Genomic DNA, 18,123 nt, shown 5'->3' on the forward strand with positions numbered 1-18,123 from the left:
AAAACTGGCTTCAGGTTTTGGGAAATGTTTTTACTACCCAGTAAAACAAGTGGAAAGATTATAATCAAAGCATTTCCATCTTACTTGTAAACAATTACAGCAGTCCTTACACGGATGCCACATTAGAAGACTGGGGAAAATTTACTGGATTCCATTCTAATGCAATTAGAGCTAATTTTGTTCTTTAAATGAATAAAAGGTCAGCTAGTAAATCTAGCTTATCTTGCGTCCAGACTTCAATAAATTGTTTTATTTAATTTGTTGTAAAAGATCTTATCCTTAATGGGTCTAGGTCTTATTTAGTTCACTTAGGTTTTAAAATATTTATGACCACCTTTTTAGATATGATTTGAATGATAGTTGGAAAGTTCCTCTCTGCTGTGTTATCAAGGCCCAGGATCACTAATTGAGTGAATATAGGAAGGTACTTAAGATTTGTTATCTAGAAAAAGCTGATGTGAACTTCCAGAATTTAAATGTTCTTTAACCTGTGACAGGCAGAGGTAATTTAGCTATATCATGGTAACCTTTTGGATACTGTCTTACCTATAATTTCCCCTAAAGATCAAACTACTTGCACTTCTAGTGTTTAAAGAGAGTGTAGACCTCCTAATGAGAACATTCTTTTTATTACTGACAACAACACAGATCATTTAAATCCTTCACATCCTATCCTTCCTATCATTTTATAGGGCTGGCTCGATGGTAAAAAAAATCTGCCTGCTATGCAGAAGAGTTTTGATCTGGGTTTGATCCCTGGGTTGGGAAAATTCCCCTGGAGAAGGGAATGGCAACCCACTCCACAATTCTTGCCTGGAGAATCCCATGGACAGAGGATCCTGGCAGGCTATAGTCGTGGAGTTGCAAGGAGTCAGACAAGACTGAGCGGCTAACACTTTCACTTCAATATTAAAATATTTCCGTAGGGACTTTAGAGGCACTGTGTGATGTTTCTTCCTCTCTGTCCCCGCCCCGGCCTCCTTGTGAGATGAACACTCAGGTCCCAGCCCGACCTCTGTGGCGGAGAACCCACACAGGTTGGGTTCAGGGACTTGTCGCTGCGGGGACTGACTGGCCGTATCACCCCTGTTTGGATTCACTCTTCCGGGTTCCAGAGCTGCATCTGTCCTCACAGCTTGTCCTTCAGCCTGGTCCAGGAAGGAGCCCAGCACCCCTCCTGACCTTCAGGACCCGTCATTCCTTCTCCATCCCCACCTTTCCTGGCCCTGCCCTTCGCCGCCCCCCACCCCCCCTCCACCTCCTTTGTTACCTCCTGTAACACCTGCCATCTATATCTTCTCTTCCCTTCTCCAGTCTTCCCTTGGGTTCTACCATCCTGACCCTCACACACACATGCCCACCAGCCTCCCCTCCAGGTGAGGGAAAGGTCACGTAGATGCCTCTTCTCATTTTCACTTTTCAAAGCGTATTCCTTATATGGACTTTCTTCCAATTCCGTCCCCCGCCCCCCATTTTATTCCTCAACTCACCACATCCTGGTTTCTGCTCTGGAAACTTTCCTGAAGCTTCTCATTAAGATGATTAAATGCATCCTGAGACAAGGCCACAGCCCTGAGACTTCATCCTTCCTGTTCTTCCAATAACTTCTTCCCCCCAAGCCTTTTTGAAAACCTCTCATCCTTGTTTTTGACAGGATGCTCTCTTTCTCCATCATTGCTTCTGTTTTTCTTTGATCACTTTCTCTTCTTGCCCTTGATCTGCCACTGTTCTTTCTCCCTAAATTTTCTTTTTTTGTTCTTTTCAAAGTTAGGTGGTGATGATTCCCAAATCTTTCCTTCCAGCTCAGATTTCTCCCCAAGATGCGGCCTAGTCTGCCCAGGTACCTGCTAGAAAGCCCAAGTGGGAGGACCAGAGAGGCATTTCAAACATGTGCTTAGAATTTTAATCAGTTATTTCTGCTTCTTTAGCCCACAAAGGTGGAAGTATATATATATATGTGTGTGTGTGTGTATTTATCTCTCTGGGCTTCCCTGCTGGCTTGGGGTAAAGAATCTGCCTGCCAAGCAAGAGATCCAGGTTTGATCCCTGGGTCAAGATGATCCCCTAGAGGAGGAAATGGCAACCCACTCCAGTATTCTTACTGGGATAGTCCCATGGACAGAGGAGCCTGGTGGGCTACAGTCCATGGAGTCACAAAAGAGACATGACTTAGTGACTAAACAGCAACAACATACATCTACATGTGTAGCACAGGCTATAAATATTTTTTTTCATGCTATTTACAGAGGAAGGTAAAAGTTCATGTAAAGCATGATCATTTTGGATAAAGACACAACAGCTATTATCAAATTTTTATATATTTTAAAGTAGTATCGTTGGGCTTTCCAAGCACAACCTCAGTCATAACTGAATATTACAACGCTACAGTGAGACACAGATCTTAATCCCAATCTTGTTCATTTTTCTAGTTCACTGAATATCATCTTCCTGCTTTCCGTGTTTTCATATAACTGGAATGTTATTTGACCCTACAAGGAATGAATGGACAGATGAATGATGCTTGCTCATCTTTTATAGTCAACTTGCATACTTTCATGTGTAAGCATCTTATCCTCCTCTGTAGACTCCTGGCCCAGAAAGTATTAAAAGTGAGGTTTCATCAGTCCCGACCGTTCAGTTTCATTTGGTTTGGCTTTTTCTTATTGAAGGCACCCTTTCTTTGCTGGAGAGAAGCAGAAGCTTTTCTAACATCACAAAATCTTTTACAAGTTCTGACTGTGGGGAATTTTTTTTTTTTTTTCCAAAAGAATCCTGACCTTTGTCCTGGAAACCAGCTTCATGGTCTTTCATGTTTTAAAAATTATTTTGCATTTGAAAAATACTAATTTTGATTATATACATAGTAAAACTGTCAGAAATACACTTGTGCAAGTGGCAAATTTGGATCAGATGTTGTGTCTTCTCTCAGGAACATAGATATAAACAATCATAGCAGAAGGTAGAAAGTGTGAAAGTCTGTAAGACATACATCTCAACTGATCCAGATGTTCAAGTTGATTACTTCCAGCCCAGAAGGATCAGAAAAGACTTGGGTGGAGCTGAATTTGAGGAGAGTCTCAAGTGCTGTCCTCCTGAAGTCACTCTATGTGTGTGTGTGTGTGTCTGTGGCTGGTTGTGTCACCAACAAGATATACATTGAGGTTCATTCTTTTCTGTTTATTTTTTACTTGTAGGCAGTTTTATAACTTAAAATTTCTGGATATGTAAGACATTTCCTTGCCTCCAAAGTTGAGACTGTATAATAAGATGTATTCAGAGAAGTCTTGCTCTCCATCCTATCCCTCCGCTTTTATCCTCATGGCTTTACACCTTACCATTTTTGTTTCTTTTTTAAATTATCTGTCTATCTTTCTGAAAATACTGTGAAGAAATATACATTTTTATTTATCTAAGCACTTTTGTCCTTCTAGGCCATTTTACAGATTTTGAACATCTGACAATAGAAGTCTAATCACTTGGGGATCTCCTTTGGAAAGGAACACTCTACAGTGGCTATATTTTCCTCTAATTACTTCATGCAATCTGTTTCATTTTTCAAATAGGTCATGCCTGAATTAAAAGATAAAATGTTTGCCACTTGGTATGTACTTGGGCTATGACAAGATAAGATGATGTAAATATTCAAGAGGCAAGCCATGAGCTTGAGGCATTAACTCCATTTGCAGTTATGTGCTAATTATATGAACACTCAGATTTGAGCTGCAAGGATCAAGAAGAAGAAGGATAATGACTGATTTGAAGAATCAACATAACACCAATTCTCATAATTGTGTTTGGGTATTTGTTCCTTTTGATCACATGTGAAATATGGAAATGACTGTGTTACAGTTCATTGTTTTAAGTCCTGACGCTCTCAAATATAATTTCTCCTAAATTCTAGGTATTTATTTTTGTTTCTAATTGAGATGAATTAAATACTAATTAAATACTTGGTATATTAATTTTCTATTTCCACATAACTAATGACCCCAAAACTTAACAGCTAAAGCCACAAACCTGTATTACTTCCCAGTTTCCCGTGGATCAGGAATTGGGGGTGGTTTTGACTCCAGTCTCCATCAAGCCACTGCCCTGGGCCTCAATCACTGGAAGGCCTCCCCCGGGCTGGAGAATGGCCTGTGGGCTCACACGTGGCTGTGGGCAGGAGGCCCCACTGACCAGTCATGTGGGCCTCTTCCTAAGGCAGATTCAGCATTGTCATAACTTAGCCTCTGGCTTCCCCAGAGCTCTTGATCCGAAAGAGAGCAAGACAGGCACCGTAGTGTCTCTCATGACCTAGCTGGACGTCACGTGTAGTTATTTCACAATAGCCTGTTAGCAGCCGTCCAAGTCAGAGCCCACCCAGGCTGTGAGGAGGCTACCCCAGGGCGGGAGGGGCTGCTGGAGGCAGCCTACCACTCTCAGGCCTAGTATCTCTGGGGCTTTCAAAAGAAAAGTAAGAACGCAGAACTGTGATGTCTTATGACCACTGATGCAACAATGCTAGTACGACAGCCACACTAATACATAGTGAAAGCTCAGGGGTCTCGTTTTGATAAGGGGGGGGGGGTAGTTTACAGTACACCATGGGAATCTGTTTCATGTGTGTCTCAAAAGATGCACAGAATTGCTGAGATCGATCAGAGATTTAAATATGAAGAAGAAAAGCAAGTTAGAATGCCAGGGACAGGGGAGCCTGGTGGGCTGCTGTCTATGGGGTCGCACAGAGTCGGACACGGCTGAAGCGACTTAGCAGCAGCAGCAGCAGCTTTATCAAACTGAGTTTTCTCCAAAACATCAAACAACTTCCCTGTTGAAAAATTGATGTAAAATTCACGGAGGCACTTACAAGTAGATTTTACCAATGGCATCATTTTGTTGCCATTTAAAAATGGCTCTTGGCTTCTAAGGGCGAATAAATGAGCCATTGTGAGGGAACTTGTGAACTTCGAGTGGTGAGTAGCCTGCCGTTGGCCTTTGATGATTCTGATGGCCGGCCTCACAGTGTTTGTGCACAATTGCTGACTGGTGAGGATCTTTAAGCTCCCCCTGGTAGAGTTTCGGGGTGGGGAGAACAGAGAAGGCAATGTCTGAAAGTAGGAAGCAACAAAGGTCGATGGTGAAGACCAGTGGGAACCCAAAATTATTTTTATGATGATCAGATTAGATTGAGGGATGATGGCAATTTGTGTTACAACTGAGGAGAAATTATGTGATACTGTTATCTATTTTTTCAATAATGTTCAAAATTAAAGCAATAATAAAACAGTTGTTCTTAAAACTCTGCCTCCAGTTACCTCAAAAGTAACGGAGCAGCTGGAATCAACAATAGCTTTCAAATTCTCATCAGTTTTCTTGTGGATTTCAATAGAGTTGGGAAAGGCAGGTCCCTTTAGAGCCTGCATAACACCAGTCTGTATGCAGGTCAGGAAGCAACAGTTAGAACTGGACATGAAACAACAGACTGGTTTCAAATAGGGAAAGGAATACATCAAGGCTGTATATTGTCACCCTGCTTATTTAACTTATATGCAGAGTACATCATGAGAAACGCTGGGCTGGGTGAAGTACAAGCTGGAATCAAGGTTGCCGGGAGAAATATCAATAACCTCAGATATGCAGATGATACCACGCTTATGGCAGAAAGCGAAGAAGAACTAAAGAGCCTCTTGATGAAAGTGAAAGAGGAGAGTGAAAAAGTTGGCTTAAAACTCAGCTCAACATTCAGAAAACTAAGATCATAGCATCGGGTCCCAACACTTCATGGCAAATAGATAGATAAACTGTGGAAAAAATGAGAGACTTTATTTTCTTGGGCTGTAAAATCACTGCAGATGGTGACTGCAGCCATGAAATTAAAAGATGCTTGCTCCTTGGAAGAAAGGTTATGACCAACCTAGATAGCATAGTCAAAAGCAGAGACATTACTTTGCCGACAAAGGTCTATCTACTCAAAGCTATGGTTTTTCCAGTAGTCATGCATGGATGTGAGAGTTGGACTATAAAGAAAGCTGAGTGGTGAAGAATTGATGCTTTTGAACTGTGGTGTTAGAGAAGACTCTTGAGAGTCCTTTAGACTGCAAGGTGATCCAACCAATCCATCCTAAAGGAAATCAGTCCTGAATATTCATTGGAAGGACTGATGCTGAAGCTGAAATACCAATACTTTGGCCACCTGATGCGAAGAACTGACTCATTTGAAAAGACCCTGATGCTGGGAAAGATAGAAGGAGATGACAGAGGATGAGATGGTTGGATGGCATCACTGACTCAGTGGACATGAGTTTGAGTAAATTCTGGGAGTTGGTGATGGATAGGAGGCCTAGCGTGCTGCAGTTCATGGGGCCGCAAAGAGCTGGACACGACTGAGCGCCTGAACTGAACTCCAGTCTGATCTCCTGGAAGCAAAAAATTAGTACATATTTTGTGTCATCAACACTGAGTACCCACTTTAGTGTTTTTACTTTTGCTACTCAGAAAATTTGAATGAGAAATATATATGTAAATATATATATATGTATATCTCAATATGTACCATATTTAAAGGAGTAATTAATTGAACTAGAGTAATTCAATTGAATTGGAATAGGCATTTGGAAGGATTATCTTTATTAGTTATTTTCATGAAAGTGCCATTTCTCTAAATTGGAAAATAAGCAGATTTGTTCTGGTAGGTATTTTGAGACCTCAGGTATTGCCCCATAAACTGATCAGCAGTCTGTTTACATCCATTGGCTTCACTGCTAATGCTAAACCATTTTCATGGGTACCATTCACAAGCCTTGAAGGGTAAGGGAGACACTAGATCCAAACTGTCCTCTTCAGAAAAAAAGAAATGATAATTACATGACATGACGTGTTAAAGGTATTAGCTGAGCCACGGCAGTAATCAGATTGGAATATACGAATGTGTCAAACCGATGCATTGTGCAGTCAGACTTACACGAGGTTACCTGTTGGTTAGATCTCAGTTACAAAAAACTACGTGAGGAAAGCTTGTTACCAATGATAAATAGAATGTGAATTGTTTATATACTTGAAATGCCTAAAACAGCAGTGGGATGCACTGTTTATGGGTATCTGCAGAAAAAATTCAAAGAACAGAAATATGGAAACACCTGCTAGCCGGGGAACAGTGGACCCTTCTGGAGGAGAGAAGGAGAGAGACCAGAAATAAATACATTTTCTCTATACTTGAAATGATATATACAGCTCCCTGCCAAATAAAGGAACTTTGTATAAAGAAAAAAAAGAAGAAATAGTTTGAGGACCAAATGGGCAGGCCTCAGTTCAAAGCCTGCCACTCATTTACCCAAACTCCTTTCTCTCTCTACTTCTGTTTCCTTGTTTATAAAACAAGGGTCACTGCAGCTTCTTTGAAGTTGCCCTGAGGACTGAATGGGGTAATGTGTGGGAAGTACCTAGTATAACACCTGACTGCCTAGAGGTGCTCAGCGACTAGTGCTTTTAAATGACTTGCATAACGTCACACGCCAGCCTGTGGAAGATGTAGATTTTGACCTCGGACCTCCTGGTCCTGAGTCTAGTTCTTCTCCGGCGTGAGTTCTATGAAGAAGGCAGTGTTGATGCAGAAACAGAGCAGCGGGCAGCTTTGACCATGGAAAGAAGCTGGAGCCCCTGCCTATTTCCCGCTGCCCAGCCTGTCTTCCCTGCCCTGATGGTGGAGAAGTAGCTTGGGCAAGAGCCTTGCAGCCTGCGCTCTGTCTCTCTCTGCACTCTCCGAGAAGCTTTTCGCTGCTAGAAGAACCGAGTGATCGTGCCAGTGTGTTTGTAGCTACCTGGCTTGACTCAACTGTGTGTTTTGATTGTTCCTTTTCTCCCTTTTGTTGACAGTGTCATCAGCAAAGTGGTCCCAGCCCCCGAGGCTAAGCCGGCACCTTCTCTGAACAGACCCAAGACGCCGCCACCTGCCCCAACCCCGGCCCCGGCCCCCATGCACGTCACCCCTGCCCCGGTGCCTTTGCCCCTCCTGAACCCGGCCAGCACGCCCCTCGCCGGGATGCCCGACCCAGCGCCTGCTGCTTCGGGAGCCGCCAGCTCCAAAGCCCCTGTCCGTAGTGTGGTCACGGAGACAGTCAGCACTTACGTGGTGAGCTGCTTTCTGTTTTGGGGAGTATTTAAGAGAAAGTCACTTAAGAGCTCACTCTTTGCTCATGAAGATGTTGCCAATTAAAAAAGCAGTGTCAGATGTACCATCATTGAATTTCAGAAGCAATTGTTCATGACTGGAAAGGCATGTTCATTGCATTTTCAAGCCTTTGGCTGAAAGTATTGTTAGGATGTTTGCATAGTCTCCATAAATAATGTCAGAGCATTGCTTTTGTTATTCGTCATTGTTTTGGAATATAACTATATATATATACACACACACACACATAAACATATATACAGCACAATGTGTGTATAAATATAGAGGTGAATAGTGACAGACAAACTCCTCATTGACTTTCTTGATCAAGCAGTGATTCACTTCAGAGAATAATTAGCATGGCGTGCACACATCTCATGGGCCAGCCGCTCTTTCTGAGCAGGAGCACTGATTATAGCATCTCACTGGCTGAGGTCCAGAACATATCAGGGCCGGCAGAATGAATGGAAATGAACCTGTCAACCACAGAACTTGCTGAGTCCCAGCCTGTCTTCAGGTGGAAAAACTCACCTTGACAAATGCATTCACACGGTTGTCACGAGACCGTTTTCTCATGTTTCCTCCCTACTCGGTACTATCAGGTCTAGCTCAAGCCCTGCATTCAGTTGAGTAATAAATCAGCTCTTTGGGCTATGTAGTGTTTCACGCGAGCACATGACAAAAAGATTTCAGGCACATGGCGGTCCACAGGGAGCCGACACTGTGAGACCACCAAGCACGTAGCCTGAGGTGTGTCCGCCTGGTGGTGGCACGAATCTTTCAGAATAGTTGTGCCTGGGAGGCGACAGGCTCGGACTCCTGCCATTGTCGTTAAAAATCGTGCAAGTATTACGTTTCTATACGTAAATACGGGCATTTTGAAAGGAAATTTCAATGAATCATTAAGTGTTTGAGGCACTATCATGATACAGAGGATAAAAAGAAAGTCTCAGAAGTCTTCAGAGAAGATATAAAGACATGAAATATTAATGAGAAAATATTAAATTGGCAATTCAAGACAACAATGGAAGACATGGTACAAACATCTGTGGTCATTAAATCAGTGCATTCAAGGACCAGTTGCCACAGGTGTTTAACTGAGGCCACGTCACCCCAAGATGGGTAAATCGGGGAGGACTTTATGCTTGATCTCCTTGACCTCTATTTCTTATATCTGTAACCAGGGATTGTTATGCTAGGTGATCCCTGTGGTGTGTTCTAGCTCTAAAATCTGATTCTCCAGTGGATTTTTGAGTCAACTCCCTGGAGATAGATCAGACTTGCATAAACAGCGTAGATGAAAAGCCTCTGCCCCCTCAGAGACACTTTGTAGGCAGGGGACAAACTGTGTGATTCGAAGGAAGGACACAGGCCGATTTCGTTGCTGCCCAATCTATTATGGCACTGGAACTGGCACTGACATTCCTTCAGCTCCAGTCCCCCCGTTTCTGACCCACCCAAGCATTGTTTTAGGAGGATGAAACCAAGTCAGGTGTTTTCGAAGAGCCTAGTAAACCGCGAGGGGCTGGGCGCTGTAGCAGATTTCTCAGGTCGCAGGGTCACGGCCTCCTAATTTCAAGAATCAGCAGCAGGACAGGGCATGCGTGGCAGCTTCAGGGCACAGGGTACTGGGCTGGCCTTCACCCCGGACAGCTGGCACAGGCCGACTGGTGGTCTCTCTGCTTGAAACTGGAGACTAGGCCCGGGTCAGGGATGTGGCTGCCTACAGAGTTGTTCAGGAAACCTTTACAGCCTTGTCTGCTCTTGCAGAGACTTCCCAGAATGGCAGACCTTAAAATAGTTAGAATTCCGTGAGTTAGAATGAACCGTCTCTGCCCCCCATACACCCATCACACAAACACAAAAAACTGTTTTTCTTCTGCACATCCAGTCAGTGTTGTATCTGAACGTACCAGGAGAGACTACAGCTTTCAAAATCAACTGGATGAAATTATATGCTGTGTGATCAGCAAAACTTTAAAAAATTAACTCTTAGTTATTGCTGGCTTTGAAAGCCTGTCATAGAATTGTCTCTTCCAGATTGGTCTTGTTCATGTGGAATTTGAGGAGGTGGTTCAGTTGGGAATGCTTCTTATTTGGAACTGCTAAGTCAAGTCCAGAGCACAGCATGTTTGTTGCAAAATAACATGAAAACGTGTGGCTCTTCGGCCTCCTGCGTCCCTTATTTCATTTGCCCTTTAGTTGATTGTACTTTGCTGAAAATGTCATAAAGGGAATGGAAAGTTACTTAGTAACAACTGTTTTATATCCTTGATCTTATCAGCCAGTTCAGGAGGAGGGTTTGGCTAATAAGTAATAAGGCGATATATGCACATAGGTCGCATTTATTAATTCCAGACCTGTGAATGCAATGGAGGGAACAACACAGAGTTGAGCTAGGTAGCTTTCAGAAGTATCAGGCATTAGTAGTCATTCAGAACCTGTGTTTCAGTATTTTTTTAGATAAAGGTGACTGTAGGTCACATGGCTCACAGAAATGATTATCAAATGTTTTGTTTTTATGACTTTCAAAAGACAGTTTAAAATAGCCATTAAAAATGTCTTGGAAGTTCCCTGATGGCCTAGTGATTAGGACTCGGCACTTCCATTGCCAGGGCCCAGGTTCAATCCCTGGTCAGGGAACTAAGATTTTGCAAGCCATGCAACGTGGCAAAAAAAAAAAAGTAGAAGAAAGGTCTTATCATTGAACTGTTAGTAGCATTTTTTTTCCATATGATGCCAGGATAGTGAGGACCATGATCACAGCTTTAATGACCTGTTAGCTCCTGGGTTTTTCTGTCTGTTCCTTTAGTCTGTCAGTCTATTAGCTCCACAGGGTGTAGGTAATCCTTATAACGCCCTTTTTGGGATTTCGTTTTTCTCAACGCCTCTCTGGTTTCCCCCACCCCACCCCCACCCCAGATCCGAGACGAGTGGGGAAACCAGATCTGGATCTGTCCCGGCTGCAACAAGCCCGACGATGGGAGCCCCATGATCGGCTGCGACGACTGTGACGACTGGTACCACTGGTGAGTCCCCTGCGGGCCGGGGGCGGGGGGGCGCTCAGCACACGCGGGGCCCCGGCCCGTGCAGGCTCTTCTCCCAGGGCAGCTGTCTCCCGGGAAGAGCGTCTGGAGCAGAATCCCCGTGCCAAGAGAATGGTGTTCGTATCGTTTGCAAAAATTACTCTTTAGACTGTGGCTCTTCAGCCTAAATTCAGTGTGTCTCTTAGCACAGTATTCTTTAGAAAGGGAAAAGGAGAGTCAAGGGGTTGGTTCCCTTCCCTTTCTTGTCAGTCATTTTCTGTAGCAGCTGCAGAAACACTGAGGGACCCCGTAAACACTGCCATAAAGTGCAGGAGTACAGGGGCAGCTTGAGTGGCTTCCCCGGCTCTTCAGCGCCCTCCCCAAACTGAAGGCGCAGCATCAGGACGCATGCAGACCGCCTCGCTGTGTTATCTTGAAAATATCAGATATGAAAAGATAGGCATCCACTTAGTCACATGCTATACAATGTCTCTGAGATAAAAACAAAGCCGTGGCTCAGAAGAATTAGACTGTTTCTGGCTGAAAGGATGAATGAGCTAATTAATGTCTCCAGCAGGGCCTGGGGAAGGGGCTCGTGTAAGGTGATCTCCCACACGCCCAGCAGGAGTGCAGCAGCATCTGTCCGCCAGAGCTGGTGACTTGGGTGTCCGTTAAATGCACCTTGAAAGTGAAAGTCACTCAGTTGTGTCCGACTCTTTGTGACCCCATGGACTACGCTGTCCGTGGAATTCTCCAGGCCAGAATACTGGAGTGGGTAGCCTTTCCCTCTTCCAGGGGATCTTCCCAACCCAGGGATCGAAGCCATAAACCTAACAGGTTATTGAATGATGTGAAAGTCCTGAAAAACGTGGGACGAGAAGATGTGTGCCGCCGAAGCCTGTTTGTCTGAAGCGCCTTTTGCTCGGTTCCCGTGTAGGCCCTGCGTGGGGATCATGGCCGCGCCCCCGGAAGAGATGCAGTGGTTCTGCCCCAAGTGCTCCAACAGGAAGAAGGATAAAAAGCACAAGAAGCGGAAGCACCGGGCGCACTGATGCCTGGAGCAGGGGCGCCCCCGCCCACGCCCGCCGCGTGGCCCCGGACCCTGCGCCCGGCCAGACTGAGGACAGGACACGTGCCCCCACCCCCGGGGGCTCTGCGAGGGCCCCCGGCCGAGGGCCACGTGGTCGCCCCCGGAGAAAGACTCTCATGCACGGGGCGGGGGGGAGGCCTCGCCTCCGTTTCCTATTACCAGTGACAAGTATTATTAATAAAAAGACTATAATCTTTCCTTTCGATTTTCCTCAATTCTCTCCAGGGCCTTTTCCGTAAGGTGTTAGCTGAGAAGATGGCGTGTGGCCCGCCCTGACCGTGCCCGAGGGTGACGTGGGTCGGCTGTATGTGTCTCCAGCCTCCTCCCCTCTGTAGTCAGATAATCGTAATCACATGAAAGAAAACTCCAGGGGGAGTGTCAGTAAATATTTTTGTGATGAAAAATATATGAAGCTTCCCCCACCCCACCCCTTGTTTTTAGTACTAACATGTAAAATGTTCAGGCTTTTTGTGAAATACCTTATATTTTTTAAGAAAAAGGTTTCTATCATGTCCTGTTGGCTCTTCTACAATTTGATTTTGTTGACTCTCTCACCTGTCCTCTCTGTCGTCCCCCAGCTTTGCCCTTTCCTCCAAACTGCTGGTGGTCTTCTCATGGCTTACCCATCTCATCAGCTTGTATGGAAACTCTGCACACCAGGAGATCTCCCCTAATGTAAATAATAAATATTTATGAAGTAGTTATTTTTTAAAAAATTTTTATCGTGTTTAATTCTGGCTTTCTGTGAAACGCGCTGTGGTTTCAGCCACGTCTGTAATTACTGCTGTACATAAGCAAAGAAGGCTGGAAAAAAAAGAGCCATACGTAAGTTCAAAGTTACCTACCTTGAGCTGAACCCTCGCAGAACACTGGGGGGAGGACCTGAGCAGTTGGAAGGAAAACAAGGCAGTTTAAGTCTATGGCTTGTGATTTGAAATTGTTTTGTTATCTCTTCTATTTCTGTAAATTTCTTTGACTTCTTTTTGTTTCAAAGGACATGTAGATTCCCCGAAAGTAAAAAAAAAAAAAAAAAAAAATACTGTAGCATTTTGTGTTTATATTGTTTTATTTCTGCTAATCTGTTCATTGATATTGTGGTTTAAGGCTGAAATGAAGTATATTATGCAATTTTTTTTAAAGAAAACTCATCAAATTTCAGGGTATCACAAAACTTTATTATATTACTATACTGCCCACTATTTATTATATGTTAATAGATGTCTGAGAGAGAAACCAAATATTTTATTTTTAATGTAAAACATCAAATTTAATTTTATTAGCATATTTTAGCAACTTTGGAATAAATATGGACTTTTACTTGATTTTGAAATAATCCCAACTTGGGCCAGTGTAATGGATATCTTGAATGCTAGAATATGGGCTTTGAACCTAATACAAGTATATTAATAGAAATTGTGATTTTTTTAAGTGCCAAGTAAATTGATATTAGTGTATGAATTAATCATATTTTAAAACATACTATGTGGTTAGAGAAATGAGGTTTTCTGCCGTGAATGTTAAATTGCAGATCAGTGTCACCCTCTCAAGTACAGTATTTCATTGCCCTCCTTGTTCTAGAAGCCAACATTTTTCTATGCCTACAAAGAAAGCATCTATGTTGAGATACGTGGTTTTGTTCTATTAATTTGAGATCATCCTAAATACTTTATACAATATTTTCACATGCACAGAATCTACCCCATTAGTGCTTTTTGGAGAGGAATGAGGGTGGGGAAGTGCAAAATAAAGGATTATTGGCTATTTCATAGTTTGCTTTTCCATTTTCTTTACTTGGGATTTAGTTCCTCAAGGCATGGTCAGTGGATCTGACCTTGCCACATCTAAGTGAGCTGGTCACGCCACTGAAATCAGAACGCAGTGCCGATATAGAACTTTCCCCCAGTCCCGCTGTCTGAGAGACCTCAGCCCACAGGACACTGAAGGAATTTCAATCAGTTCGTTGTCTTTTGCTATTTCATGGTTGCTTTCCTAAATCCAGTTCATGATTTTATAAATGGCCTTTGCAATAATAAAACCAAAGAATCACTTTCAGGGGGCCGAAGAGCTCGGGGGATTAGTAATGGAATACAGAGCCTTTCACCTCTGGGTCAGTGAGCTGAATCCAGTCCAGGCCACCGGAGACTCGGAGTTGTGACCGTCTTCTGACTGTGCAGCGGCCTGTGTGAAATGGGCTGGTGGTCTCCGTCTCTACCGGATGGCTAGCCATACACCGACCAAAAGTGGTCCAAGAAACTGCAAAAGGAGATGTGGATTAGAGAAGAAAACCCCGGTGTTCCGAAGCAGAGTCAGAAAGCTGGGCTGAATCACCCTGCATAAAGTTGCACTGAGGAAAAAGAGTTTTACAGACGTCACGAAGAGGATGGGATGAATTCACTCACCCTAATGCAGTCGGACTAAATAGGAAAATGAAAAGCCTGTGTTGGACGAGAGGAGGAAGGGTTATATTGGGAAAGATGACGGTTTTAATCAGGAGAAAACCTTGAGGGGACCCATGTAATAGAGAGTGGGTTTTGGGGGTTTTTTTGACTGGAAAATTCAAGGCATTTTTGGGTCTTTAAAAAAAAAAACTTTTAATTTTGTATTGGGGCATAGCTGATCAACAATGTTGTGGTAGTTTCAGGTGTACAGCAAAGGGACTCAGCCATACATGTACATGTATCCATTCTACCCCCAGGCTTCCTCCCATCTGGGCTGCCACATAGCACTGAGCAGAGCCCCCCGTGCTTTACAGTAAGTCCTTGTTGGTTATTCACTTTCAGTACAGCAGTGTGTTCATGTCCATCCCAAACTCGCTGACTGGCCCTTTTCCCCCCACCCTCTACAACCGTAAGCTCATTCTCTAAAAGTCTGTGAGTCTCTGTTTTGCAAGTTCATCTGTATCATTTCTTTTCAGAGTCCACATATAGGGGATGTCATATGATATTTCTCCCTCTCTGTTTGACTTACTTGACTCAGTATGAGACTCTCTAGGTCCATGCATGTTGCTGCAAATGACATTATTTCATTCTTTTTAATGGCTGAGTAGTATTCCATTTCCATATATACATGAAGTATATAAATATGTACACCACATCGTCTTTATCCGTTCATCTATTGAGGGACGTTTAGGTTGCTTCCATGTCTTGGCTGTTGTAAACGGTGCTGCACTGAACATTGGGGTGCATGTTTCAGATCATGTTTTCCTCTGGATGTGTGCCCAGGAGTGGGATTGCAGGGTCATATGGTGGCTCTGTTTTTAGTGTTTTAAGGAACCTCCCTACTGTTCTCCACAGTAGCTGTGCCAATTTACATTTCCACCCACAGTGGAGGAGGGTTGAAAGAGAGTGGGTTTTGACTTTTGAGGGAGAAGAAGGTCACAGAGCAGCAAGCGTTGAAAAAGCTGCCAGGACTGAGCAAATGTGATGCAAAGGCACAGAGGGTGTTTCCTGTGGGAGTGGGACACGTTCCCCTCCCCCACGGGGGCCAAGAAGCTCATTTCTCTGGCTGGCAAGCTGCCTGTCTTCTGAAGGTGTCTGCACCAAAGCGCAGCGAGGAGCCCTACCCTCCAGATGACTTGCGGCTCCAAATGTCCTGCAGAAAATCAGAGGGCATCGGAGCACTCTGGCCCCGTCGGGCTTTTCGCAAAGATAAAACATAGTGCCTCACTCCGCGGTATCACCTCAACCGCCTTTGTTCTCCCTTGAATAGGACGATTCAACAAAGACCCTGGTAACCAAATTAAAGTATAAAATGAACACTGAGATATGGAAACCCGGCCGGGGAGAATGCTAATGAATGAAGTCCACTAAAGGCACACGGGCTAAGTTTTCAATACAAATGGTTTTATGGCCAATCTCTCTGGACCATAGCAGTCTTCTTTAAAGTCCAAGTCTAGAAGCAGACAGTTGTCCCAACTGAAGAATGAAACAGATAATGCCCCGAATAACGTCTCCCCACAATAGTATCTGTCATTCTCTTAGGAAACTCTTTCTTTGAGAATCCTGCATTTGTTGTGGCCCAAAATACCTAAAGAAACTCTTAATCCCCAAGTGCCGGCCAGGAGGTGACACTGGGAATCAGATATTCCGGCGGATAGCTGAACCTTTTCTTCTTCCTATCAGGGAAACACGACATTTAGCTTACATGTGAGGTGGTCAAACGACCACTGGTTACCTTTTCTCATTCCAGACCAGCTTGTAGGTTAGTTTCTAGGACAGTTGGAAACACCTGGATTTGTTTGTTCAGCATTAGCTGGACATACTTCATGGAAACGGCAAACGTGCAGAAAGTGGCAAATGTGTGTTAGACCCAAGGTCAGTTTTCCTCCACCATCAGGCCTCCACCGTGTTATACTTGTTTCCACGTATTCTGTGTATTAACTTGCATTTCACTGACTCCCGAAGCCCCTTCTGTGCTGGTTCTTTCTCCACTTCTCTCCACACCGCCTTGCTATCATCTTAGCCCGCAGTGGCTTCCATATGGGTATGCTTTGAAATGGTTATATTTAGAATTTATACTTTGAAATGTTTATATTTAGAACAAAATTTTGAAAAGCTTAGCAAACAGTTACATTAACTATTCTGGGAACTAGCGGAGTTGACAGTGTATGAAAAAATGCATTTCTTTGTAAAGAGATGGATGCCACAAGACGTAAAGGTGTGGGGTTTTCAGAACTGAATCATTTTAGGTATTTTCCCTTTAGCAATTATGTCCTGCTCTATCCTTGGAACCTAGTCAAGATTTTGTTAACCTTTTGAAGTTTTGAGGGAGTTTTGGCTTTTTTTTTTTTAGCTTGGTCTTATTTTTGATTAGTGAAACGTTTAGAATCTTAAGCAAAACTACAGGAAACTGAAGACTCATTGGCCTTAATTAGCTAACTCCTGCCAAATTCAATGGTTTGAAGAAAATGTTTATGCTGATTTTAGGGCCTCATTTAGATCTATAATAAAAGTAGTCATCAGTAGTCATTCAGTTACAGATCTAAGGATAATTTGAAAAAAAGACACATAAAGAAGTTAGAAATTTAATTCATGCAGCTCATCAACCAGCCTGAAAGCACTCCAACGGGGGGCCGTGGATATGGCCAATTCCATCAATTTCTAAATTCAATTCCGTTTCTAAACATTGGCAAGAGTATGGTAAGTCAAATATATTGTTATCACACTTCCAACAAAATTTGACTTGGGTTGTTCTTCCTGGAAGTGAGCTTGATTCCTAGGAGTCAGGGAGGTAACCTGCCCATATCACAAGGAAGATCACCGTGTGGTCCACCTAAATGTTTTCAGATTCAGATTTTTACAGCTCTGTGCTATGCTCTGCCCAAAGTGAAAACAAAATACTAATAACCTCGCCCATGGCCTGTTTCCACGTGAGGTGTTTGTGGAGAATGACATCGGAGAGGTTGTGAGCTGAGCTTCAGGAAAGTCGTGTTCTACACGTTCTGCGGCAGCTTCCTCGGGAAGCTCTGATTGCCTCCCTGTGTTCAAAGTTCAGGAAAAAAAGTTTTTCCTCATACTTTAAAAAAAACTATACAGGTGTTTATAAATGTTTTTTCCTCTCTTATCATACTTCCTTGGTGAGACCACGTTGCTGCTGCTGCTGCTGCTAAGTTGCTTCAGTCGTGTCCAACTCTGTGCGACCCCATAGACGGCAGCCCACCAGGCTCCCCCGTCCCTGGGATTCTCCAGGCAAGAACACTGGAGTGGGTTGCCATTTCCTTCTCCAACGCAGGAAAGTGAAAAGTGAAAGTGAAGTCGCTCAGTCGTGTCCGACTCTTTGTGACTCCACGGACTGCAGCCTACCAGGCTCCTCCGTCCATGGGATTTTCCAGGCAAGAGTACTGGAGTGGGAGACCACAT

The 18,123-nt window shown here is 43.7% G+C and overlaps 1 protein-coding gene and 1 non-coding gene across 2 annotated transcripts in view; both read left to right on the top strand.

Moving 5' to 3' along the window:
- TAF3 (TATA-box binding protein associated factor 3) overlaps positions 1–14,033 on the top strand; it is a 119,613-nt gene extending 105,580 nt beyond the window's left edge. The window contains exons 5-7 of the mRNA XM_018056967.1: positions 7,855–8,110; positions 11,072–11,178; positions 12,113–14,033. Coding sequence (XP_017912456.1) covers positions 7,855–8,110; positions 11,072–11,178; positions 12,113–12,227 — 478 coding nt within the window. The 3' untranslated portion in view covers positions 12,228–14,033. The remainder of the gene's footprint in view (positions 1–7,854; positions 8,111–11,071; positions 11,179–12,112) is intronic.
- TRNAG-UCC lies at positions 10,721–10,792 on the top strand. The gene has a single exon. It is a non-coding gene; the product is annotated as a tRNA-Gly (tRNA).

Source organism: Capra hircus, chromosome 13, assembly GCF_001704415.2.
Source record: "Capra hircus breed San Clemente chromosome 13, ASM170441v1, whole genome shotgun sequence".
NCBI lineage: Eukaryota > Metazoa > Chordata > Mammalia > Artiodactyla > Bovidae > Capra > Capra hircus.